This window comes from Eleutherodactylus coqui, chromosome 13 (assembly GCF_035609145.1).
Source record: "Eleutherodactylus coqui strain aEleCoq1 chromosome 13, aEleCoq1.hap1, whole genome shotgun sequence".
Taxonomy (NCBI): Eukaryota; Metazoa; Chordata; class Amphibia; order Anura; family Eleutherodactylidae; genus Eleutherodactylus; species Eleutherodactylus coqui.
In genome coordinates, this window is record NC_089849.1 from 90,649,408 (window position 1) to 90,670,351 (window position 20,944).

Genomic DNA, 20,944 nt, shown 5'->3' on the forward strand with positions numbered 1-20,944 from the left:
CGTTATCACTGTGTTCTCTGTGGTGTTACATAGGACTGCAGGTGACATCATTATCTGTCCTCAGCGTTATCACTGTGTTCTCTGTAGCTCTGCCCACAGCTCGCAGGTCCTACAACTTAATAGCACCAACCTCCCTCTGCCAGGGAAAGCCTGCTGAAGCAGACAGACAGGAGCTACCAGCACTCTAAACTGCACATGAGCAACACAGCACAGTGCTTCCTCACTTCCTATAGTGGCAGCTTTTCTCCAGAGGGGACAGAAGGATTCAGCATTGAAATTGAATGTGCATGAACCTTCTTTCCATTGACATCATTTATTGGAGAAAAGTCAAGATGCCCCCATTAGTGTTCAGCAAACGGAGTCAATAAAACACTGTTTTGAGCTGAACTTTGCTAAAAGTTTGGTGATCACTCGTACCTCAGGCAGGTCATTTAGGCCAAACCGGAAGTTCATAAAAGCCACTAAAACTAGTACAGAACACAGTCTAACAGCCCTAGAAGAAGAAGGTGGTGGTGGTCCTTCAATGCAGCTCCATGGTTAGCACTACGCCTTGCAACGCTGGGGTCCTCAGTCCATATCTGACCGAGGACAACATCTTTGAAAAACTCCATGTACATGTTGTCCTTTATCAGATTTCAGCCTAGAACTCTAGCACTGCAAGGCAAGACTGCTAACCACTGAGCCGCCATACTGCTTCTTACTCTGCAGGAGGAGAATAATAAGCATAATAAAAAAGAAGAAACACAGCGAGAACATGCAAACTCCATGTAGATGTTGTTCTTAGTGAAATTTGAAGCTGCAAGTCCAGCTGCAAGGCCTCCTGCACACGGGTGGAATTCCATGGCAGGATTTCCCGCAGAATTTCCACCCGTGCCCGCTGCCATGGGATTGCATTATCCCTATGCAGACAGCCACGATTTTACCTCGTGACAATTCGCACAGTAAACAAATCGCGGCATGTCCTATTTCTGTGGAAGCCTCGCAGAGACCCGCACAGAAACGTCACAGTTGACGTGCCAGCTCTGCGCAGGTGCCGGCTGGGCAGCAGCCAGCACATAGCAGAGGGGAGGAGATGGCGGAGGAGGTGACCCACGGTGGTCACTGCAGGAGGCCCAAGGCAGCATTGACAAAAACTGAGCCACCATACTTATTCTACATTTTCCAGAGGTGGAAAATAAAATCAAACAAAGTGAGAACAAAGTCAATGCAGATGTCTTAGTCTAATTTGAATCTAGGACCCCAGTGCAGCAAGGCAACAGTGCTAACAACTGAGCCACCAAGCTTATTTTGCTGTGTTTCTACTTCTCTGGAGTAGGGAGGAGTAAGAAAGAAGAAGCATAGTGGTTCAATGGTTAGCAGTGTTGCCTTACAGGGTTGGAGCCCGAGGTTCAAATATGACCAAGCACATCTGCATGGGGTTTTTTCAAAGTGTTGGACCCCAGTGATGCAAGACAATAGTGCTAAGCGCAGAACCACCACACCCCGAACAAACATTCTGACAAGTTAACTCATCTCTTGCTCCCATACACATTCAACAGTTGTCTAGTCACACCAAAATCGGTGGATGTAGCTGTCTACCAATATGTATGGGGGTCTTCACAGCAATTGAAAGCTGAAGCCTCCCTCTCTTAGTAATTCTGTCACATGACATTTCAAAGAGCCACACCCCTTTGTCATGCATGAGGTTTCAGCGTTCTCTTGATGTAACAGGTGTGGATTACAGTACTGATTAAATAAATGTGGATTATGTGCATGATTAAATCAGAGTGATTAGTCTGTGCCGTACTGTCTAATAGGCTTTAAAGGAAATGTGTCATCAGAAAAGGATATATTGTTTAAAGCAAGTTTTTATGTAAAACATATTATTTTTAATTCCTGGTAATTTTCTATTTTCCCTGCCCCTATGTATACTTAAAAAAGCCTAAGAATAGCCAGGCACTTCCCTATCTGCACAGCATCCTCAGGGGTCTTAGACACAATGAAGTGTAGGAACTCATTCACTTCTATAGGAAAGTGTTGTGTACATATGCTAGGATTTGTGCAAAGGTCCTTGTGCAAGGAGGGGGAGGAGGTGAGCTGTGACATAAGATATTGTGAATGAGGGATCCTGTGTGTATCCTACGGGTCAGTATGATTACGATGGTACAAAATTGATAGTTGGTTTTTTTTTTTGCTGTAGTACTTTTAAAAAATAAAATATCTTTGGAAAAAAATTAAATTATTTGCTGCCGTCATCTCCTGACCGCCATAACGTTTTAATTTTTCCCGTCGACATAGTTGTGTGAGGGCTTGTTTCTTTGTGGGACGTCATGTAGATTCTTTTGGCACCATTATGGAGTACAAAAAACATTTTTATCGCTTTTTATTACCATTTTTATTCGAGATGTGGTAACTAAAAAAGTGCAATTTTTGTCTTTTCCCTGGACAGCATTCACCGATAAATATTGTGTTTTTTTGATAGATTGGACTTGCAGCTATAAAAAATAGTTTTTTTAAAATTTATTAACTATTCAGAAGGCTCCAGGCTGCCATGGCAATCGAACGGCACTTCATGAACTTGTTTACAGGCTTCACAGACGCGATCAGCTTTAACCCGCATTGTATGGCGCAGTATCGGCACCCGATCCCACTCCATACAAACCCCGAACCTCCATGACGTTTCTGTACGCCCTGTGTCATTAGGAGTTAAACCTCTGCCCGCTCGGAGCTGAACAGTCCAATGGGTGGTCATATCAGTGATTGACAGCTACCCATGTACAGTTACACCCAATTAGCTGTCAACCACTGATAGCTCCGCCCACTGGACTCTTCAGCTCAGAATGAGCAGAGATATAAATGAATAAAGTACAAGTTCTACTGAATCCTTCCCCATAAAACTATATATCAGTCCGCTCGGCTCCTCTGGCTCTATACCATGATGCCGGCAGTGTGGACAGTGTGTTCAAGCTGACAGACTCCCTTTAAAGACCTGAGAAAGTCTATTCTTTCAGACATTGTGCTGTGCGTATCTGGCGGAGTGGATGGATCTGCGCTGAGACTTGGGTGTGGCGCGTTTTTACGTTATTGGGTAATGGTGCACAAAGTATCCTAGCTGTAGTTTCTCAATGGCTGAAGAGCCAGAAGTTGTGGAATGGCACTCTATATCCTCTTAAAGTGCTTTCACATAAGTGAAATTGGCCGCAATACGCACGGCACCACACAAAAAAAAGGCACACCAAAATCCACACGCCTCCATTTGAATTTTTATGCAGAATAGAAAATGGTTTAATTCTGCTAACAATTTCGCACCAAAGTCTGCATTAACCCTTTCCAATCCAATTTGTATCCTGGTTTTCCCAGGGGGCTTACTCTTTTTCTCCTCTTAAACAACAGCGCTATCTGCTGGCTAAAGCCAGTACTGCATGAGGTGACACGTTGGATAAGCTCCGACAGCAGAGAGGCTGGCAATATACAGTAAGAGAACCCTGATGGACGTCTACCAACATCGGAGCTGTACAGCCTTAAATCATAATGTCTTTAGATGTCAGACAGCGGACTGAAAGGGTTAAGGCAGCTTTCACACGGCCAAGAAAATCGCTCTCGATTTGCATGTTACGGGACGCACAAATCTTGTACAAATATGCACCCCATTCTGTTTGCGGGAAAAAATTCATGGCATGTCCTATCTTTTTGCGTTCCCCAGAATGCATCACCCACTGTTTCTAATGAGACAGGAAAACACATTGCGATGCGAGGCTTGCCATTAAAAACAGCGGGAAACACTTGCCAACGCTCCTTCCCCTTAAGGTGTATTCACCCGGGCAAGTTTCCGTAAGGACAGAACTCGCACGTATTAATAACACGTTTATTCACATGAGCGATGCTGCGAGATAAAAAAAAAAAAATGCATCGCACTCACACGCCGCGTGAATTGCAGCTGAGTGCAATGCGATTTTTATCATCGCACTATTGGAAAGCGCAAGTATATAGATGGGCGGCGATGCATTTCTTAAACAAAAACGCATCGTGTTCGCATCCAGAATCGCAATTTTACGAGCGTGATATCCGTCCAAGTTTCTCGGACCAATCCCACGCTCGCCTGTGTGATAGCACCCTTAACGCCACATAATCTACGTTCCAACACGGCTCTCCCTCCCTCGGGATTATAATTCGCTGCGCACCCAGAAGGGACGCGTTCTGCCGTCCGAGGGACCTCCGCAGTTTACATCCCCTAACCAGTCCACGCTGCGGCTCACTAACAGGGCTGGACAGGCCTTCACATCGCTGCCTCGTTGCTAGGCGACCGGTGGAGTGGTGCGAGCAGTGACTCATCGCCTGGTGACTCACACCTGCGTCCCTGCGCTTCTCCTACCGAACACCAAGATGCCCATTTAACCCCTTTTGTGCCATAATCAGTCTTACCAGCTGATCACTAATATCTGCCAGGAAGACAGAACCCGAAAACCATCAGTCATGTAATATCTGTACAGTAAGACCGCATTCACTTGAGCGTAAGTCTATTTACGCACGTTTTAGCGGAATGTGCGTTCATATTTGCGCACTCATCAGTGTATTTTTTGTGCGCGCAAATCGTGCGCATTTGCTTGTGTACGACCCACGCACCGATACTCTCAGCCGTTGTAATGGCCAATGGTTTCATGACCTGACGATGCCCTCTTCGATAGAGCATGCTGCGTATTTTTTTGTGCGACGGCATGTCATCAGACCTATTGAAAATCAATACTTTTTTTTGTACATTTTGCGTGCGTTTTTTTTTCAAGCGCAAATACGTTTGTGTGAATCAGACCTAACACTTCTTTGAATGAGGGTGCGGGCAGACGAGCGTAGGCGTATTTACGTTCGCACGAGCGCAACGTATAATCGCCCGAGCGATCGTTTTTCACCGATCACGACCAGAGCTAGAAAGCGTATTTTCGTTTGTTCCTACTTTGCAAACGGTCTTTTCGGCGATCGAATATGCGTTGGCGCGTATTTCGGTCGCATATGTTCCGTTTTTTTTTCGAATTGCCGTTTTTACGCGCCGTAAAATCGCCCATGTGAACGAATACATTCGAAACCATTGCCTCAGATGGTCACGTATATACGTTTGGTCGCAAAAACGCGCCGTTTATGCGCTCGTCTGCCCGCACCCTAAGAGTGAGATGTGACCGTCTGGCTGAGGCCATGTGAGGACAGAACTTGTGCAGAGCTCGGCTTCTTCCGGTTATTGTGATATGGTTATGTCCTCAGTCCGTAAGGCGCTGCTCGCATTGGCATCGTGGCAGATTCTGCTATTTTTGACAGAAAAAATCCTATTAAGACGAGATGACCCCACGGATCCATCACAGCAGGGAAGCCACAACGCAGATGTGAATCGGGCCTTAATCTAGCGCACAAGAAGGGCAGTTATAAGGCTGGGTTGACATGGGATGGAATTGCCACGGAAAGTCCGCATGGCAATTCCGCTCGCGGCTCCTAATCCTGGGATTAACCAACAAAGTGGACAAAATTTAGCAAAAATCTCGTCCACATGCTGCCGCCAAGCCACACGAAAACTGGCATGCGGCGCGGAATTCAATTCCACAGCATGTCAATTCTCTTCTCGTTTCCACAGCGGCCTCTCTATGAGGAGAGAAAGCCGCAGCGGAATGCCTACGGCAAAACTGCTCCAAAACCCGTGACTAAAGACCGCGGGTTCTGAAGCTGTGCTTTTCAAGCGGAATTCTCGCAGTTTTTCGGTGCAGCCATTCCACGAGAATTCCGTCCCGTGTGACCACAGCCTAACTCTGCTACATCAATAAACAAGTCCACTGCCCAATACGCCACCCCTTAGAGGCTATGGATACCTTCATGGATTTCCTCTGCATTTCTATATATTTTTACATAAAAATCATTTTTCCATTAGAATGTTGTTAAATATTCACAGCCATTTCTTTTGGAAGTGTGCAGAGTACTCCATTACCCTGCAAGCCGGAGGACTAAGATCTGTGCAGGAAGTGAGTGAAGGACTCTGAAACTAATGACAGGGAAGAGGGAAGTTACATCCAGTTCATAGCCGATGGGGACGAGAGATGTGATACATAACTGTTACAGCAGGGACAGACTGAGTAATGGATTCATGGGTGATTAGCTAAATAATCTAAACTGCTATCCACCTGACCCCGTCCTGCGCTTGAGAGGGTGAATGTTGGGTGAATGTAGGGTAGGGGAAAGAAGACGATGAGTGCAGAGAATGAAAATGAATGGAGGTGATTCTCTCGGACACAGCGCGGTCAGCGCTAGTAATCACAACCTGGTAGCAGCCCTGACAGACACACTCTATAGTTCACCAATGTGCTGTAATCGGGATATAGAATCTGAATGTAACAGGTTCCCTTCCCCCTTCTTGTCATCAGTTTCAGAGTCCGTCAGTCATTCTGATGGATTCTGCAAAACTCCTAGTCCTCCAGCTTGCAGTGTATTGGAAAATAAACAGTTGAAAAAATGTAATAACATCCAATCAGGAAAATTATTTTTATGTAAAAAAAAACATGGAATTAAAAAAAAAAGAAAAGGTGTCAATAGCCTAAAACTACAAGGTAAAACATAAATATTGCTACATCCCAGCTCAGCTCCAGTGTGAACTCCAATGAAGCCATATCTACACTCAGTCATTTTGGCACTGTAGTAAATGAGTTTTACTGAGACCTCACATCCGTTACTTCAGTATAGCTGCTCTTTTATACTTGACCCAACTCAGGGTGATCACTAAAGCTCAGGGGTCCGGGTGCAAAAGTTCAGCTGGGCCCCCTTCCCCCTCTATCTGTACCCATACCCAAAGGCGTAACTTGAAGATTCAGGGCTCCAATGCAAAACCTGTAACAGGGCCCCAACGATAATGCTTTATTCATTCTACTACAGAAGAGAGGCCTTATGGGCCCCCCCAAGGCTCCTGGGCCCGGGTGCAACTGCATTCCCTGCATCCCCTATAGTTACGCCCAGGCCCACTCATTCTTTTCTCCTTATTGTATTACACTGTCCTGGGATACTAACGGGTTGTTGTTTTGTGACACAGAATACCATTTTGTGATGCGAAATGAAATTTTGTAGCAAATTAGATTATTGTAACTCAAATCCTACTGTTTAGTCGCACAGAACAATACTGTGCAATATTGATTTGTAACACATACAGTAATCCAGATCTGTGAAAGTTAGGTTGGTTCCACATCTACGTTGGAACCCCAGGTTGGTGGTTCTGCCATAGATCCAGCAGAAAATACTGAAAGAAAAGCCATGCAGAGGAGCGGAAAGTGAATGGAAGCCATTATAGTCAATGGGGTCCTTTTGCCGATGTTCGGTTCCGTCCTGAGACTGAGCCGTTTGGCTGTGGGGATTCCCCTTTCCTGCTCCCTGAATGGAGCCGAAAACAGAGCCCTGAGGGCAGATGTGAAACCACCTAGGTCTCATTTTAATTCATGTGCCCCATAAATTACGGTAGAATTGGGATTGCTGTGTCTCAGCTGAGAGAACCAGTAACAGTTTCTGTAGATTCTATTCATGTCAGTGGAAAGGATCGGTGGATTTGCAGCCATAACTTCACGAAGGATGGCACCGGGGCCCTCGTTGTCTCCATCAGTGATGTCCTAGTGGTCAGGCTCTGACCCACCAATGGTGGTTAAGGTGTGTTCACATCCGCGCCAGAAGTTCCACCAGGAGCCTCCATCGTAGACTCTGCTAAGTTTATTGGAAAAGCACAGCATGCAGTTGTATTTTCTTGAGTAGAACGTTACACACCATGACAGAGACCGGTCGGATTCCATTATCATCAATGGGATGTTCATATCTGTCATCTAACGGAAGGGCATCATTTTCATTGTTCTGCTACTATGATGAAAACGACAGACTCTTAAGCTGCTTCCACACCGGCGTTAGGGTCAGTTCAGAGTCTCCATGTCTCTGCAGTTTTTGGAAGAAAACGGATCCATTTTTCCCCCCATTGATTTCAATAGGGTTACATAAAAATAGAAAGCAAACAGAAAGGCATCAATGTTCTTCCCTTCCATTAGGTTTCCGTTTTTTTTTACTGGAAAATAGTGCAGCCTGCAGCGGTATTTTTCAGTCCAAAAAAACTGAACCCTTAACAGAACGGAAGGAAACTGAAGTCTTTCTGGTTTATTTTTTTAAATTTTTTTTAAACCCCATTGAAATAAACGGGGGGAAAAACAAATGCATTTTATTTCAGCTTCTCTCCTCCAGAAATAGAGCAGACAGACGGAAACCCTGAACTGACCCTAACACCGGTGTGACAGCAGACATTACTGAGCATATAGGACATTCTGTTCCAGAAATCATTGGAGGAGGGAATTATGTTTCTATCCATTATTCGACTAGATTGTACTCACATGTATCGCAGCTCAGACTCCCTCCTGACCAGAATCTCCCGGATCCTTTCGATCTTAAACAGTTCATCTTCAATGTCATCCACAGTGGTTGTGGAATCAGCCATGGATATAACTTCATCAGCTGACAGAAAAAGGGAAAAAACACAAAACAAAAGAAAATTAGATACTTCATTGCAGATCTTGTGTTTCCAGATCCTTCGTTCGTTGCAGAGTGGGATGGCAAGGAAGTACAGGGACTCATCCTCGGCACCCTTATTAATGAACGCAATGCCAGCACTTCAGTACTGACTGGCACAGAAGCACAATGCTTAGTGTGTAAGAATACAATCCAATACCAACAGATATACTATTAAAAAGGTCATACATGACCGAAACATCTAGTTTTTACTAACCAGCCTTACTAACGAATTCTAAAGTTACTTTCTATATCTGACCCTGGAAATCTGTATTTCAACTGTTTATTAGTTGATTGGGGAAATATTCTTTTGGGCCGATGGTTGGGCAAACATTTGTGCCTGTGTAAAAGGACCTTTAAGAGGGCCTTATATGGCATCACGTCAGCAGCTTTGTAGCAACTGCTCTGCTGACTCCAATGATGTGTTTTTTTTATTTATATTCATCATATGTTCCCCCAAAATGGGGCTCTTCTTAGATTCGGATCCCAGGTTCTGTGAATGTGTCAAGTGGGCGGTTCCCATTCCTGACTCTTATTGGGTGATATCAGATTTGATTGACTATGACCAATAGAAACTGCTCATTGCCAATCAAATCTAACTTCCCCCTACTGAAACAACTCATTGTGAATCTATATGACTTCACTGAGGTAAAGACCGCCCACTTGACACATTCATAGGGCTGGGAGGCGAATCTAAGAAAAGCCTGTACAGGGGTGAGTATAAAAAAAGCCATCATTTGAATCAGCGGGGCAGTGGCCACAAAGCTATGCAGCCGGCCCGTTGACATGACGGGTTCTCTTTAACTGTATCCTGTATTCACAAAAACATTTGAGTGATTACAAAATGCGTTTTGTGTTACACAATGCAGATATACAAGTCCTTGACTGCTGTTTGTGGCTGATCCATGTGTGCATAACATAGGGAAACGCGTCCTCGTACACACTGATAGAGATTCTACGCATTCTCTCTCGATGGTCGTTCTTGACAGCAGTCATACTGTATGTATAGCAGTGGAGCCCCCGCTCGTGGCAGCTGCTCTCGTCTCTTCCATTTCTGAGGTTATTGAGGTGGAACCATTCATTACATTTAGATTGAGGTTTTCTATATAAAACCTGCTGGAAGCCAATCAGAAGTGCTCATTTCAGACCGGTTTTGAGTGATGGGAAAATAGAGCATTATTGATCTTTTCCGTTGTGTTCCAATAACCCCCCCTGGGGTTCACGCTTAAAGTTCACAGATTTATAACATGTTTTATCATTTTGCTGCTTTACTTCTCTTTCCATGATTTTGTGTTACATTTTTCTTATATTCTAGTCACATCCACAGCTGCATCCATAATTTTGCACTTTCGCACCTAAAATCTGTACACAGCTCAGAGGGGTTTACCAGGCAGCGGTGGCAGTCAGTGCCGGGGTGAAGTGGAAAGTAACAGCAGAGTCCTCCACCCCAGGATTATGATCAGCCTACAGGTGTTGCAGTCCTCGGGGGTTAAGGACCTACCTGGGTCAGGTGATGCAGCTTCCCCCTCGAGGTACCTAAGTCTACTTCATCCACCCAGCTCACCAACGTTTTTTTCAGCAGCTTTGCTCTCTGCTCTTCAGAAGAGGTTTCCCTTCTGGCCCTCACCGCCGTGGGTAGTAATTGAGATGACGTCCATTGTTAACTCTTTGACCGTAGGCGTGGCTTGTCTCTGGGCGCTGGGTTGGCACACTCTGTGGAGTTAAGGATTGGGCCCCGACGCTAGCTCTTGGGGTAACCAACTCAGACTGGCTTACTCCTATTGTGGCAGGGGGCACTGCCTTTATACCCTACCCTTTTTTCCAGGGCAAAGGGGACTTTTGGCGTGTTGCGTCAGACACAGGTTGCCACACCCAGAGGGTACAGTGCTTAAACCAAATTTTGCTTACACCATACTCTTTGTAAAAAGACAATACAAAACACATTTAATATTACAAGAAAACTTCAGGGCTATGCACCACCTTCTTACACCAGCAGAAGCCGCAGCTCCAACCCATGTCTGGTGGCTGGTGCTCGTAATTGCAGGCACAGCTCTCATTGAAATGGGACCCCAGCCTGCATTTACAAGAACAGCTCGTATTGATTTCCGTGAGAGCTGTGCCTGCAGTTACCAGCATCGGCCACTATACAGGGGTCGGAGCAGCTGCTTCCGCTCCCACCCGATGTATCCCAGCACTGACAGACAGCGCTGCCTGGAAAATCCCTTTAACTAAGATCCCGTGATGCAGTGTCTTGTCAGCAGTAGCAGCAGTGCATTTTGAAAGATATAACCTTCTATTAGACGACTTCTGAGCCCAGTGAGCACTTTATTTCCACAGCACAGTAGATTTTGCTCGGACACTGAGTCACCAAGTGATTTTTTGCAGTTTGAGAGTGATATCATGACTTGTACTCCAGCCACATCCTGAGATGCAATCAGAATACTTGTTTGAATAGTATGGACGTCTGTCTAAAGGGAAGTACAAAGAAAGTTGCAGCAGTTAAAATAAAGTTTGAGATCCCAACAGACTTCACCAGCGCCTTGGCACCCTCAAGGGATATCAAGGCTGATACTGTGCCGTCTGGCCTTTATCACACCAAATAGCAGGGTCAGGTGCATTCAACCACCAATACCCACCCTATGACGCACTCCCCGGCCAATGATTGGCCAGAACCTCCCTACCCCGCCATACATCCTGATACCGGGTGCCTTTGGCATTTATTTTCACTTTTAAACAAAAACGTATGCCAGGTCCGAGAGAAGTAGGCTTTTAACCCTTTCGACTCCAATGCCTGACCTGTTCCAACATCATGAAATTCCTCTATAGCTCTGATGTCGGAACAGGTTCACCACTGCAGTGCAGGAGTGCATCTGCACCCGCTCGTCAGACACATCGGGCGCAGATGCCCTCCTGCACTGGTCCTCATCGAGAACCCCCGAGGAGAAGGCAGAAAGGGTTTTTAACTAGGGATGAGCGAGTATACTCGCTAAAGCACTACTCGTTCGAGTAATGTGCTTTAGCCGAGTATCTCCCTGCTCGTCCCTAAAGATTCGGGGGCCACCGCAGCTGACAGGTGAGTTGCGGTGGGGAGCAGGGGAGAGCAGGCGGGAGAGAGGGAGAGAGAGATCTCCCCTCCGTTCCTCCCCGCTCTCCCCCGCAGCTCCCCGCCCTGCGGCGGCCCCTGAATCTTTCGGAACGAGCGGGGAGATACTCGTCTAAAGCACATTACTCGAGCGAGTAGTGCTTTAGCGAGTATACTCGCTCATCCCTATTTTTAACCCTTTCTGCCTTCTCCTTTACACATTACATAGCGCTCAATTAGCGCTGTGTAATGCAGAGAGAATGCAGAAATAACACTTCCGCATTCCACCCAGCGATCATGTGATCGCCGGGAGCCTCCTGACCTCTGAGAGATCAGGATGGTGAATGGAGAATGCCATTCTCCCCAGTTCTAAATACATTGGGGCTGGGAAGAATAGAGAAAAAAAATGGATTGGAAAGTGTTAAAAACGTAATATTTTTTGCTTTTAATAATTAAAATAAATATATTTATTTAACTTACATCTTTTTTTGGTTTCCATAGAGGACTTGAACTTGTGATCATTTGATCACTTATACAATATATCGCAATACTTCATTGTACTTTAGCAGACATCCTACTAAGCCCTGTCACAGGCAGGGCTTAAAGGGAAAAAAATGCATGGTGGGGTTGGGGGCCTTTACAAGGTCCCAAACTGCTATGGCAACCAAATGGCATTGTGAGAGGGCCCCTCCCTCTGACAGGCCATTCATATGTTTTGGTCAGTTCTGACTATAGCATCCAGAGGGTTAGTGGTCTGGTGTGGAGGTATCTCTGACGGCTGCTGTGACCAGGCTTTAGCTATCAGGCACTTGCTGTGTATCAGCCAGGCTTGGCTTCTGAGCCCACTTCATACAAACCCTGTGCCAAAGGCTTAAGGCCTCCTTCACACGGACGACACGGCATTGCCGCGAGAAAATTGCAGCGATATCGCATCACTGGTACATGCGATAATGCTGCGTCTTCTCGCGGCAAAACCGCAATTTTGTAGCGCTACAAAGTCACGTGACTTCTTAGCATCACATGTGAGGATTTTCGGGGAAGAAGGGGGAGAGGTGTGGGCTTGAAATATAAGCTGCCCTAAAAATACCCTACCCCGAAAATAAGCTGCAACTAAAGAAAAAAAAAAGTATACATCACCTCTCCTGCGCTGTCTGGGGTGCCGCAGCAGCTGCTCTCCGGGCCCCAGCACTGATCATCCTCTTCATCTTCTGGCCGGAGATTGAAAAATTCCCAGCTGCTGGAAGCGCTAGCTGTGATCGGCTGACGCTAAGCCAATCACATCCAGTGCTCGATGAATGGCTATGATTGGTTTATCGAGTGTTGACTGTGATTGGCTAAGCGTCAGCCAATCACAGTCAGCGCTTCCAGGAGGCGGAGATTTTTCTATCCCCGGCCAGAGGATGAAGAAGAGAAGCAGTGCCGGGACCTGGGGAGAAGAGGCTCCTGCGGCAGCAGAGAGCGCTTGTAAGGTGATGTATGTCTTTTTAAAAAAAATTTCTGCAGCTAGGGCTTAGATTATAGCTTTGACAGTGGGATTTCCTGTCAAAGTTGCATCGCACCACACAAAAATCGCGTTTTCGTGCAATGCAACAGAGAGGAAGGCTCCATAGAGAAACATGGGCTACAAAACCTCGCGTGTGGCGGGCATATCGCCGGATCCGTGAGGTTTTTGTGTTGGGTTGTTACATGCTACAAAACATCACATGTGTGAAGGCACCCATAGGAAACCATGGGCTTCACATACATGCAATTCATAGGATTGTAGCAACACGACTTTGTCGCCCGTGTGCAGGAGGCCTAATATTTAATAATTCTCCCCTAAACAGTATGGGGGGCATTTATAAAACATTTTATGCTAGATCCTGGCTAAAGAAAGTTTGCCACTTTTGCAGTTTACGTCGCCATCCGCCACTTTCCCAAAAAGGGAGTGTGGCATGTTGGGAGGGGGTGGGCACAGCCGCCCCAGATCAACACATTTATCTATAAGTAGCTTGTTACCTGCAACTTGCATTTTTTTGTCTGATCTGTGTTTTGCTGTATATTGAAACATAAAAAGTTGAACAAGTGAAAGGAATGTAACTGCGATCTGCTGTCAGTGTAGGTCTGTATGTTTTTGGTCTTGTCATCTTCTGCTGGGATATAAAGGTTTTGTGGGCTGTATACACGTTAGCCGCTACATACAGTTGCCCATGAGAAAAGCATGTTTTATATAAATGTACACCCGCTACCTCAAGTGTTTGCCCTACAGCCTTATTGATAGTCATCGGAAATGCTAATTTTTAGAGGGAATTAGAGCCTTATGAATTAAAAAGGCAAATCCGTCGGTATTATCAGAATGTGTGGAAGTAAAACCCTGTCTCCTTTTGCTATTCCAGTCAGAATAATGGTTCTTACAATATCTCTCCCTAGGTGTGTCATGTGTAATCGTGTGCCGTTGCACAGTTTCTGTCGGTGTCGTACAGCCCAACTTTCATTTGTCAAATTGCTGAGGTAAAATAAAAGCTGTGCTGTGATTGGTTGCTATGGGCAACGCAGATTTTCTTTAAAATCTCAATCCATGTTAATGTGTCTTGCGTTCAAGTTTTAATCCCGGGGAACGCGGGGTATCACTGCTAGCTTGATAATCACATATGTGTGGCAACGACGTCTGCCCTCACGTGTCTGCCCATTTGTGTAGGCATAGCTTATGATGTGCACCCCCTTCCCCTCTGCCTCACCACACATTACTTTCACATTTATAATATTAGTATGGATACATGTCATAAACTGGCATAACTAATACCAGAAATGTATTGCCGGTCCGACTTGGCATATATTTTTGTGAAAGTGCAGGGAGGTGCCAAAAAGGCGTGCTTCATATATTAGTGCACATCACTCACCAGGGAAAAATATTAAGACTGCTGTTTTAAATGCTGGTCTTAATAAATTTTCCCCTATGTATGTAAAATGTGGCTTTTATTTAAAGAGGTTGTCCATTTGTAAACTATTGATTATCCACAGGCTAGATCAAAAATAGCAGATTAGCGGGGGTCTGTCTTCCGGAATGCCTGCCGCTCAGCTATTTTCCTGGCTGGTGTTCTTGTGTACTAAGCTGACTACTGCTGGCAGCAGACAGCTCCGTTCTCACTGCGGTGGCCAGGCTTGGTATTGCAGGCTAAACTCCTACTGAAGTGAATAGGAACAGCCTGGATGACATGAAAAAATAAATCTTCTCAAGTGGATCGCGATTTCAAGTTGCGTTTTTGAGCGTATTGTACAACGTTTGACAGCGCTTTTTAATGCACCCCATCATTGTAAGTGCATGTCTGCGAGGCTCCAAATCAATGGGAGCGTTGTACTGCGATTAGCGCAGCGTTCAGGACCTAAGGCCAGTCTCACACAGGCGGATTTCTATAACGCATGTTTGCAACGCGCTGATTATAGCTGTATAAAGCTGCAATTCATTTCGATGGGGCTTCTAGGACGAGCGCTTAAGCAAACCATTTCTAACGGCGCGCTTTTTGAGTGCTGTCTGTTTTATTTTAGTGCGTTTTAGCGATTTTAAACGCGATGCCTCGCCCATTGAAATGAATGGGGAGCATTTTCCGTATTCAGCGCGGCGTTTGAAACGCCACGGTAAACGCAGTAAAAAGCTTTGTGTGAGAGTGGACTAGGGGAGCGTTCACATAGCGTTATTTAACACTTTGGTGACCTATTTACGGGACGCGAACACATACTGACAGAAATGGCTAATTCGTCCAATTAGTTCCAAATGTTCTTTTTCCAGCAGAATTGCGCAATACGTGTGTGAATCCGGCCTAACCCAGGATATGGGTGAATATTACAGAGCTGTGATATCGGCGGCGGGGTTGATGCACTTGGTGGGCTCTGCGTGAGCAGCTGTCACAATGGATGCTTGACGAGAGCGGGGTGTCAGTACGCACTGACACTTTCTTCAGCACTTGATGGACTGTGAGCCGAGCAGCAGCTCTCGTGCTCCGTGGGGCGTTCAGTACACGCATGCGATGATGCGCCGGGTTCACTGCTGACATCTTTACTTTGACAGCTGTTTAAAGATATGTTGCCAAAGTGAAGCGTTCTGCCCGAGCGGCGCGGACCCAAACAGCTTCCATGTTCTGCTGAGCTGCTGTACATTATTCTGGCTGCTTTCACATCTGCGGCGGGGGCTCTGTTTGGGGAATCCCCTGGCCGAACGGGTCCGTCTTATGATGGAAACCGTAGAGGGCCGAAGAGACCACATTGACTACAAATGGGGCCCGTTCGCTTCCCGCTCAGTTGCATGCAGTGCTATTTCTTCCGGTATTTTGTGCCGAATCTGCGACGGAACCTCCGAATCGATATTCAAGCGCAGATGTGAACCTGGCCTAACCTATGATGCTCTCTGCTGCAAATGAGTATCTAAGCCTATAATGTGTGATACTATCTGCTGAGCCAGTGTATCTAAGCCTATAATGTGTGATACTATCTGCTGAGCTACTGTACCTAAGCCTATATTGTGTGATACTGTCTGCTGAGCCAGTGTATCTAAGCCTAAAATGTGTGATACTATCTGCTGAGCCAGTGTATCTAAGCCTATAATGTATGATACTATCTGCTGAGCCAGTGTATCTAATCCTATAACAAGAGATACTATATGCTGAGCCAGTGTATCTAATCCTATAAAATGAGACACTATCTGCTGAGCCAGTGTATCTAAACCAATAATGTGTGATACTATCTGCTGAGCCAGTGTATCTAAGGCTATAATGTGTGATACTATCTGCTGAACCAGTGTATCTAAGGCTATAATGTGTGATACTATCTGCTGCTCCAGTGTATCTAATCCTATAAAATGAGACACTATCTGCTGAGCTGCTGTACCTAAGCCTATAATGTGTGATACTGTCTGCTGAGCCAGTGTATCTAAGCCTATAATGTGTGATACTATCTGCTGAGCCAGTGTACCTAAGCCTATATTGTGTGATACTGTCTGCTGAGCCAGTGTATCTAAGCCTATAATATGTGATACTGCCTGCTAAGCCAGTGCATCCAAGCCTATAATGTGCTATACTGCCTGCTGAGCCAGTGTATCTAAGCCTATCATGTGTGATACTGCCTGCTGAGCCAGTGTATCTGATCCTATAACATGAGACACTATCTGCTGAGCCAGTATATCTAATCCTATAATGTGTGATACTATCTGCTGAGCCAGTGTATCTAAGCCTATAATGTATGATGCTATCTGCTGAGCCAGTGTATCTAAGCCTATAATGTGTGATACTATCTTCTGAGCCAGTGTATCTAAGCCTATAATGTGTGATACTGCCTGCTAGGCCAGTGTATCTAATCCTATAACATGAGACACTATCTGCTGAGCCAGTGTTTCTAATCCTATAATGTGTGATACTATCTGCTGAGCCAGTGTATCTAAGCCTAAAACATGTGATACTATCTGCTGAGCCAGTGTATCTAAGCCTAAAACATGTGATACTATCTGCTGAGCCAGTGTATCTAATCCTATAATGTATGATACTATCTGCTGAGCCAGTGTATGTAAGCCTATAATGTATGATACCATCTGCTGAGCCAGTGTATCTAAGCCTATAATGTGTGATACTATCTGCTGAGCCAGTGTACCTAAGCCTATATTGTGTGATACTGTCTGCTGAGCCAGTGTATCTAAGCCTATAATATATGATACTGCCTGCTAAGCCAGTGCATCCAAGCCTATAATGTGCTATACTGCCTGCTGAGCCAGTGTATCTAAGCCTATCATGTGTGATACTGCCTGCTGAGCCAGTGTATCTGATCCTATAACATGAGACACTATCTGCTGAGCCAGTATATCTAATCCTATAATGTGTGATACTATCTGCTGAGCCAGTGTATCTAAGCCTATAATGTATGATACTATCTGCTGAGCCAGTGTATCTAAGCCTATAATGTGTGATACTATCTGCTGAGCCAGTGTATCTAAGCCTATAATGTGTGATACTGCCTGCTGGGCCAGTGTATCTAATCCTGTAACATGAGACACTATCTGCTGAGCCAGTGTATCTAATCCTATAATGTGTGATACTATCTGCTGAGCCAGTGTATCTAAGCCTAAAACATGTGATACTATCTGCTGAGCCAGTGTATCTAAGCCTAAAACATGTGATACTATCTGCTGAGCCAGTGTATCTAATCCTATAATGTGTGATACTGCCTGCTGGGCCAGTGTATCTAATCCTATAACATGAGACACTATCTGCTGAGCCAGTGTATCTAATCCTATAATGTGTGATACTATCTGCTGAGCCAGTGTATCTAAGCCTATAATGTATGATACCATCTACTGAGCCAGTGTATCTAAGCCTATAATGTGTGATACTATCTGCTGAGCCAGTGTATCTAAGCCTATAATGTATGATACCATCTGCTGAGCCAGTGTATCTAAGCCTATAATGTATGATACCATCTACTGAGCCAGTGTATCTAAGCCTATAATGTGTGATACCATCTGCTGAGCCAGTGTATTTAAGCCTATAATGTGTGATACCATCTGCTGAGCCAGTGTATCTAAGCCTATAATGTGTGATACCATCTGCTGAGCCAGTGTATCTAAGCCTATAATGTGTGATACTATCTGCTGAGCCAGTGTATCTAAGCCTATAATGTGTGATACTATCTGCTGAGCCAGTGTATCTAAGCCTATAATGTGTGATACTATCTGCTGAGCCAGTGTAACTAAGCCTATAATGTGTGATACTATCTGCTGAGCCAGTGTATCTAAGCCTATAATGTGTGATACTATCTGCTGAGCCAGTGTATCTAAGCCTATAATGTGTGATACTATTTGCTGAGCCAGTGTATCTAAGCCTATAATGTATGATACTATCTGCTGAGCCAGTGTATCTAAGCCTATAATGTGTGATACTATCTGCTGAGCCAGTGTATCTAAGCCTATAATGTATGATACTATCTGCTGAGCCAGTGTATCTAAGCCTATAATGTATGATACTATCTGCTGAGCCAGTGTATCTAAGCCTATAATGTGTGATACTAATCTGCTGAGCCAGTGTATCTAAGCCTATAATGTATGATACTATCTGCTGAGCCAGTGTATCTAAGCCTATAATGTATGATACTATCTGCTGAGCCAGTGTATCTAAGCCTATAATGTATGATACTATCTGCTGAGCCAGTGTATCTAAGCCTATAATGTGTGATACTAATCTGCTGAGCCAGTGTATCTAAGCCTATAATGTGTGATATCTGCTGAGCCAGTGTATCTAAGCCTATAATGTGTGATACTGCCTGCTGAGCCAGTGTATCTAAGCCTATAATGTGTGATACTGCCTGCTGAGCCAGTGCATCCAAGCCTATAATGTGCTATACTGCCTGCTGAGCCAGTGTATCTAAGCCTATAATGTGTGATACTGCCTGCTGAGCTGTATTTAGTTCTATTGTCTTACGTTTGTGTTGATTCCAATGGCTTCATTCACGGCTGCGGATTTTTAATGCGACTTTCGGTCATCCTGTCCATCTAGGTGCGGATCACACGCCATAATAGCCTAAAACCAAATAGGGAACCCGCATATTCACTGGGTATTTACACGCAAAAATCGATGGGGTTTTGTGCATTTTTTTTACGTGCGTTAATGCGTTGTGTATTTATGTGTGTAAAGAAACGCGCAGAAGATCAGCTTATCTCGGCCCATGATTTACGGCGCATATTGACAGACTGAAATACGCATGTGGCCGTGTGAATGCACGAGCGTGACATAGGTCCATGAGCCTCCGACAGTTAGTGCACTTGTTCTCACATCCAGAATTGCGATTCTGGATGTGAAAACGATCGTTTCTGCTTCGCTTGCATCTAAATCCTTACGATTTTCACATTCGTGAAAAAAAAACAAAAAAAATAAAAAATCGCAAGTCCTTCCAATAATTTTCAATTGCAAAAATTGCATCGTACTCGCATGCGAATCTTTTGGCGTGCGAGCCCGATCCGAGTAAATGTTTTTAAAACATCCCATAGGAAATTAAGGTGGGATTCTTCATAAGGAAAAATCTGCAAAAAAATGAAATAAAAAAAAGGGAAAAAGAAAAAAGAAAAAAAAAAAAGCGCTCCAGCGAATAAACACATTAAATCACTGTGTCATTAATCCGCGTGAATTCCGTCCATATCGCTATCGGACAGGACTCACCGTGTGAACGAGTCCTGAAGCTACATTCCCTTCTCCCTCATTCATGGGGACGTCATGTGACCGGGGGGGGGGGGGGCTGCTGGGAGGTTTTATGAATGAATGGAGTTGTGCAGAGCTGATATAGCGCAGTGAACCATCTTGGAGGATGGCCATGGCACATGAGGACAACTCCATCCAGTATGTGTTAGTCTAGCACTAACTAGTAGGTTGGTTGTATAACTAGTGATTCGGGCATAACTGGTGTAACGCATTCAACCAGATGTTACTTGTGCTCTTCATTCCTGGAGTTAAATGGCCATGCATTCAGTTTTCATTCCCATGGGGCATGAATGGAGTAAGTCTCATGCAGGTACTTACCTGTGGCTTGCTCGCTGGCTTTCCACTTAGTGGAATCCAATGATCCGTACTGCTGCGATGTTCTGCGTGCGTTCTCCATCGTCGTCAAGCAGGTGGTCCCCTGTGGGGGTCTATGTGTGCAGGTAGCGCCCCCCTGACCAGACCATCACTGCAGGAGAACGGTAAATCACTCCATGGCAGAGGGACCCGCTGGATGAGGCAGGAGGAGGGGGATTGCTTGGTTGCTGCCAAACCATTGGAGAGTTATCAGCTGGAGATTCAGGGATTGAGGAGCAGACTGCAGGTAGATGTCAGCCGGGCTCCCCCTAGTGGTTGTTCTTGCTAGCTACACTCTGTCTGCAGGATCACTGTGAAATTGTTTAAGCAGTTGTCACCCATAGCGTTAACCCCTTAGTGACAGCAAGAGGCCTTTCTTGCTGACCTCACTAAGGCGAGGTCTCACACGATTGCGGAAATCTACGATCAGCGTGCAGAACAAAACGTGGGCATTGGAAAGCAAGGGATTCTGATTTTTCCTTCACATTGGCAGATACGGATTGCAGAAGTTAAATCGCAGCATACTCTAATTTGCCACGGACTCCGCACCGATGGCCTCCATTGATGTCGATGAAGGCAGTCCGATCTGCAGCCCTTATGCAATTAACATACTGCTTATTCATAAAGTCTCCCAGCAGGGGCCCGGAGTCATTTGAGGTCCCCATGAAATACAAATATTGAAAAAAAAAATGGACTGCGCAAGACGGACAGCGAGCTGCAGCACTCATCCGTATTACAGGAAAATCCGATGCACAGAGTGACT

The 20,944-nt window shown here is 45.2% G+C and overlaps 1 protein-coding gene across 2 annotated transcripts in view; it reads right to left on the reverse strand.

Annotated features, from left to right (window-relative positions):
- The window catches only part of LOC136587505 (bMERB domain-containing protein 1-like), a 32,250-nt gene extending 11,941 nt beyond the window's left edge, over positions 1-20,309 (reverse strand). For both annotated transcript variants that reach the window (XM_066586112.1, XM_066586111.1), the window contains exons 1-2: positions 20,146-20,309; positions 8,361-8,481 (exon numbers count right to left, since the gene is read on the reverse strand). In XM_066586112.1, the coding sequence (XP_066442209.1) occupies positions 8,361-8,481; positions 20,146-20,224 (200 nt within the window). In that variant the 5' untranslated portion in view covers positions 20,225-20,309. The remainder of the gene's footprint in view (positions 1-8,360; positions 8,482-20,145) is intronic.
- Between the last annotated feature and the right edge of the window lie 635 nt (positions 20,310-20,944).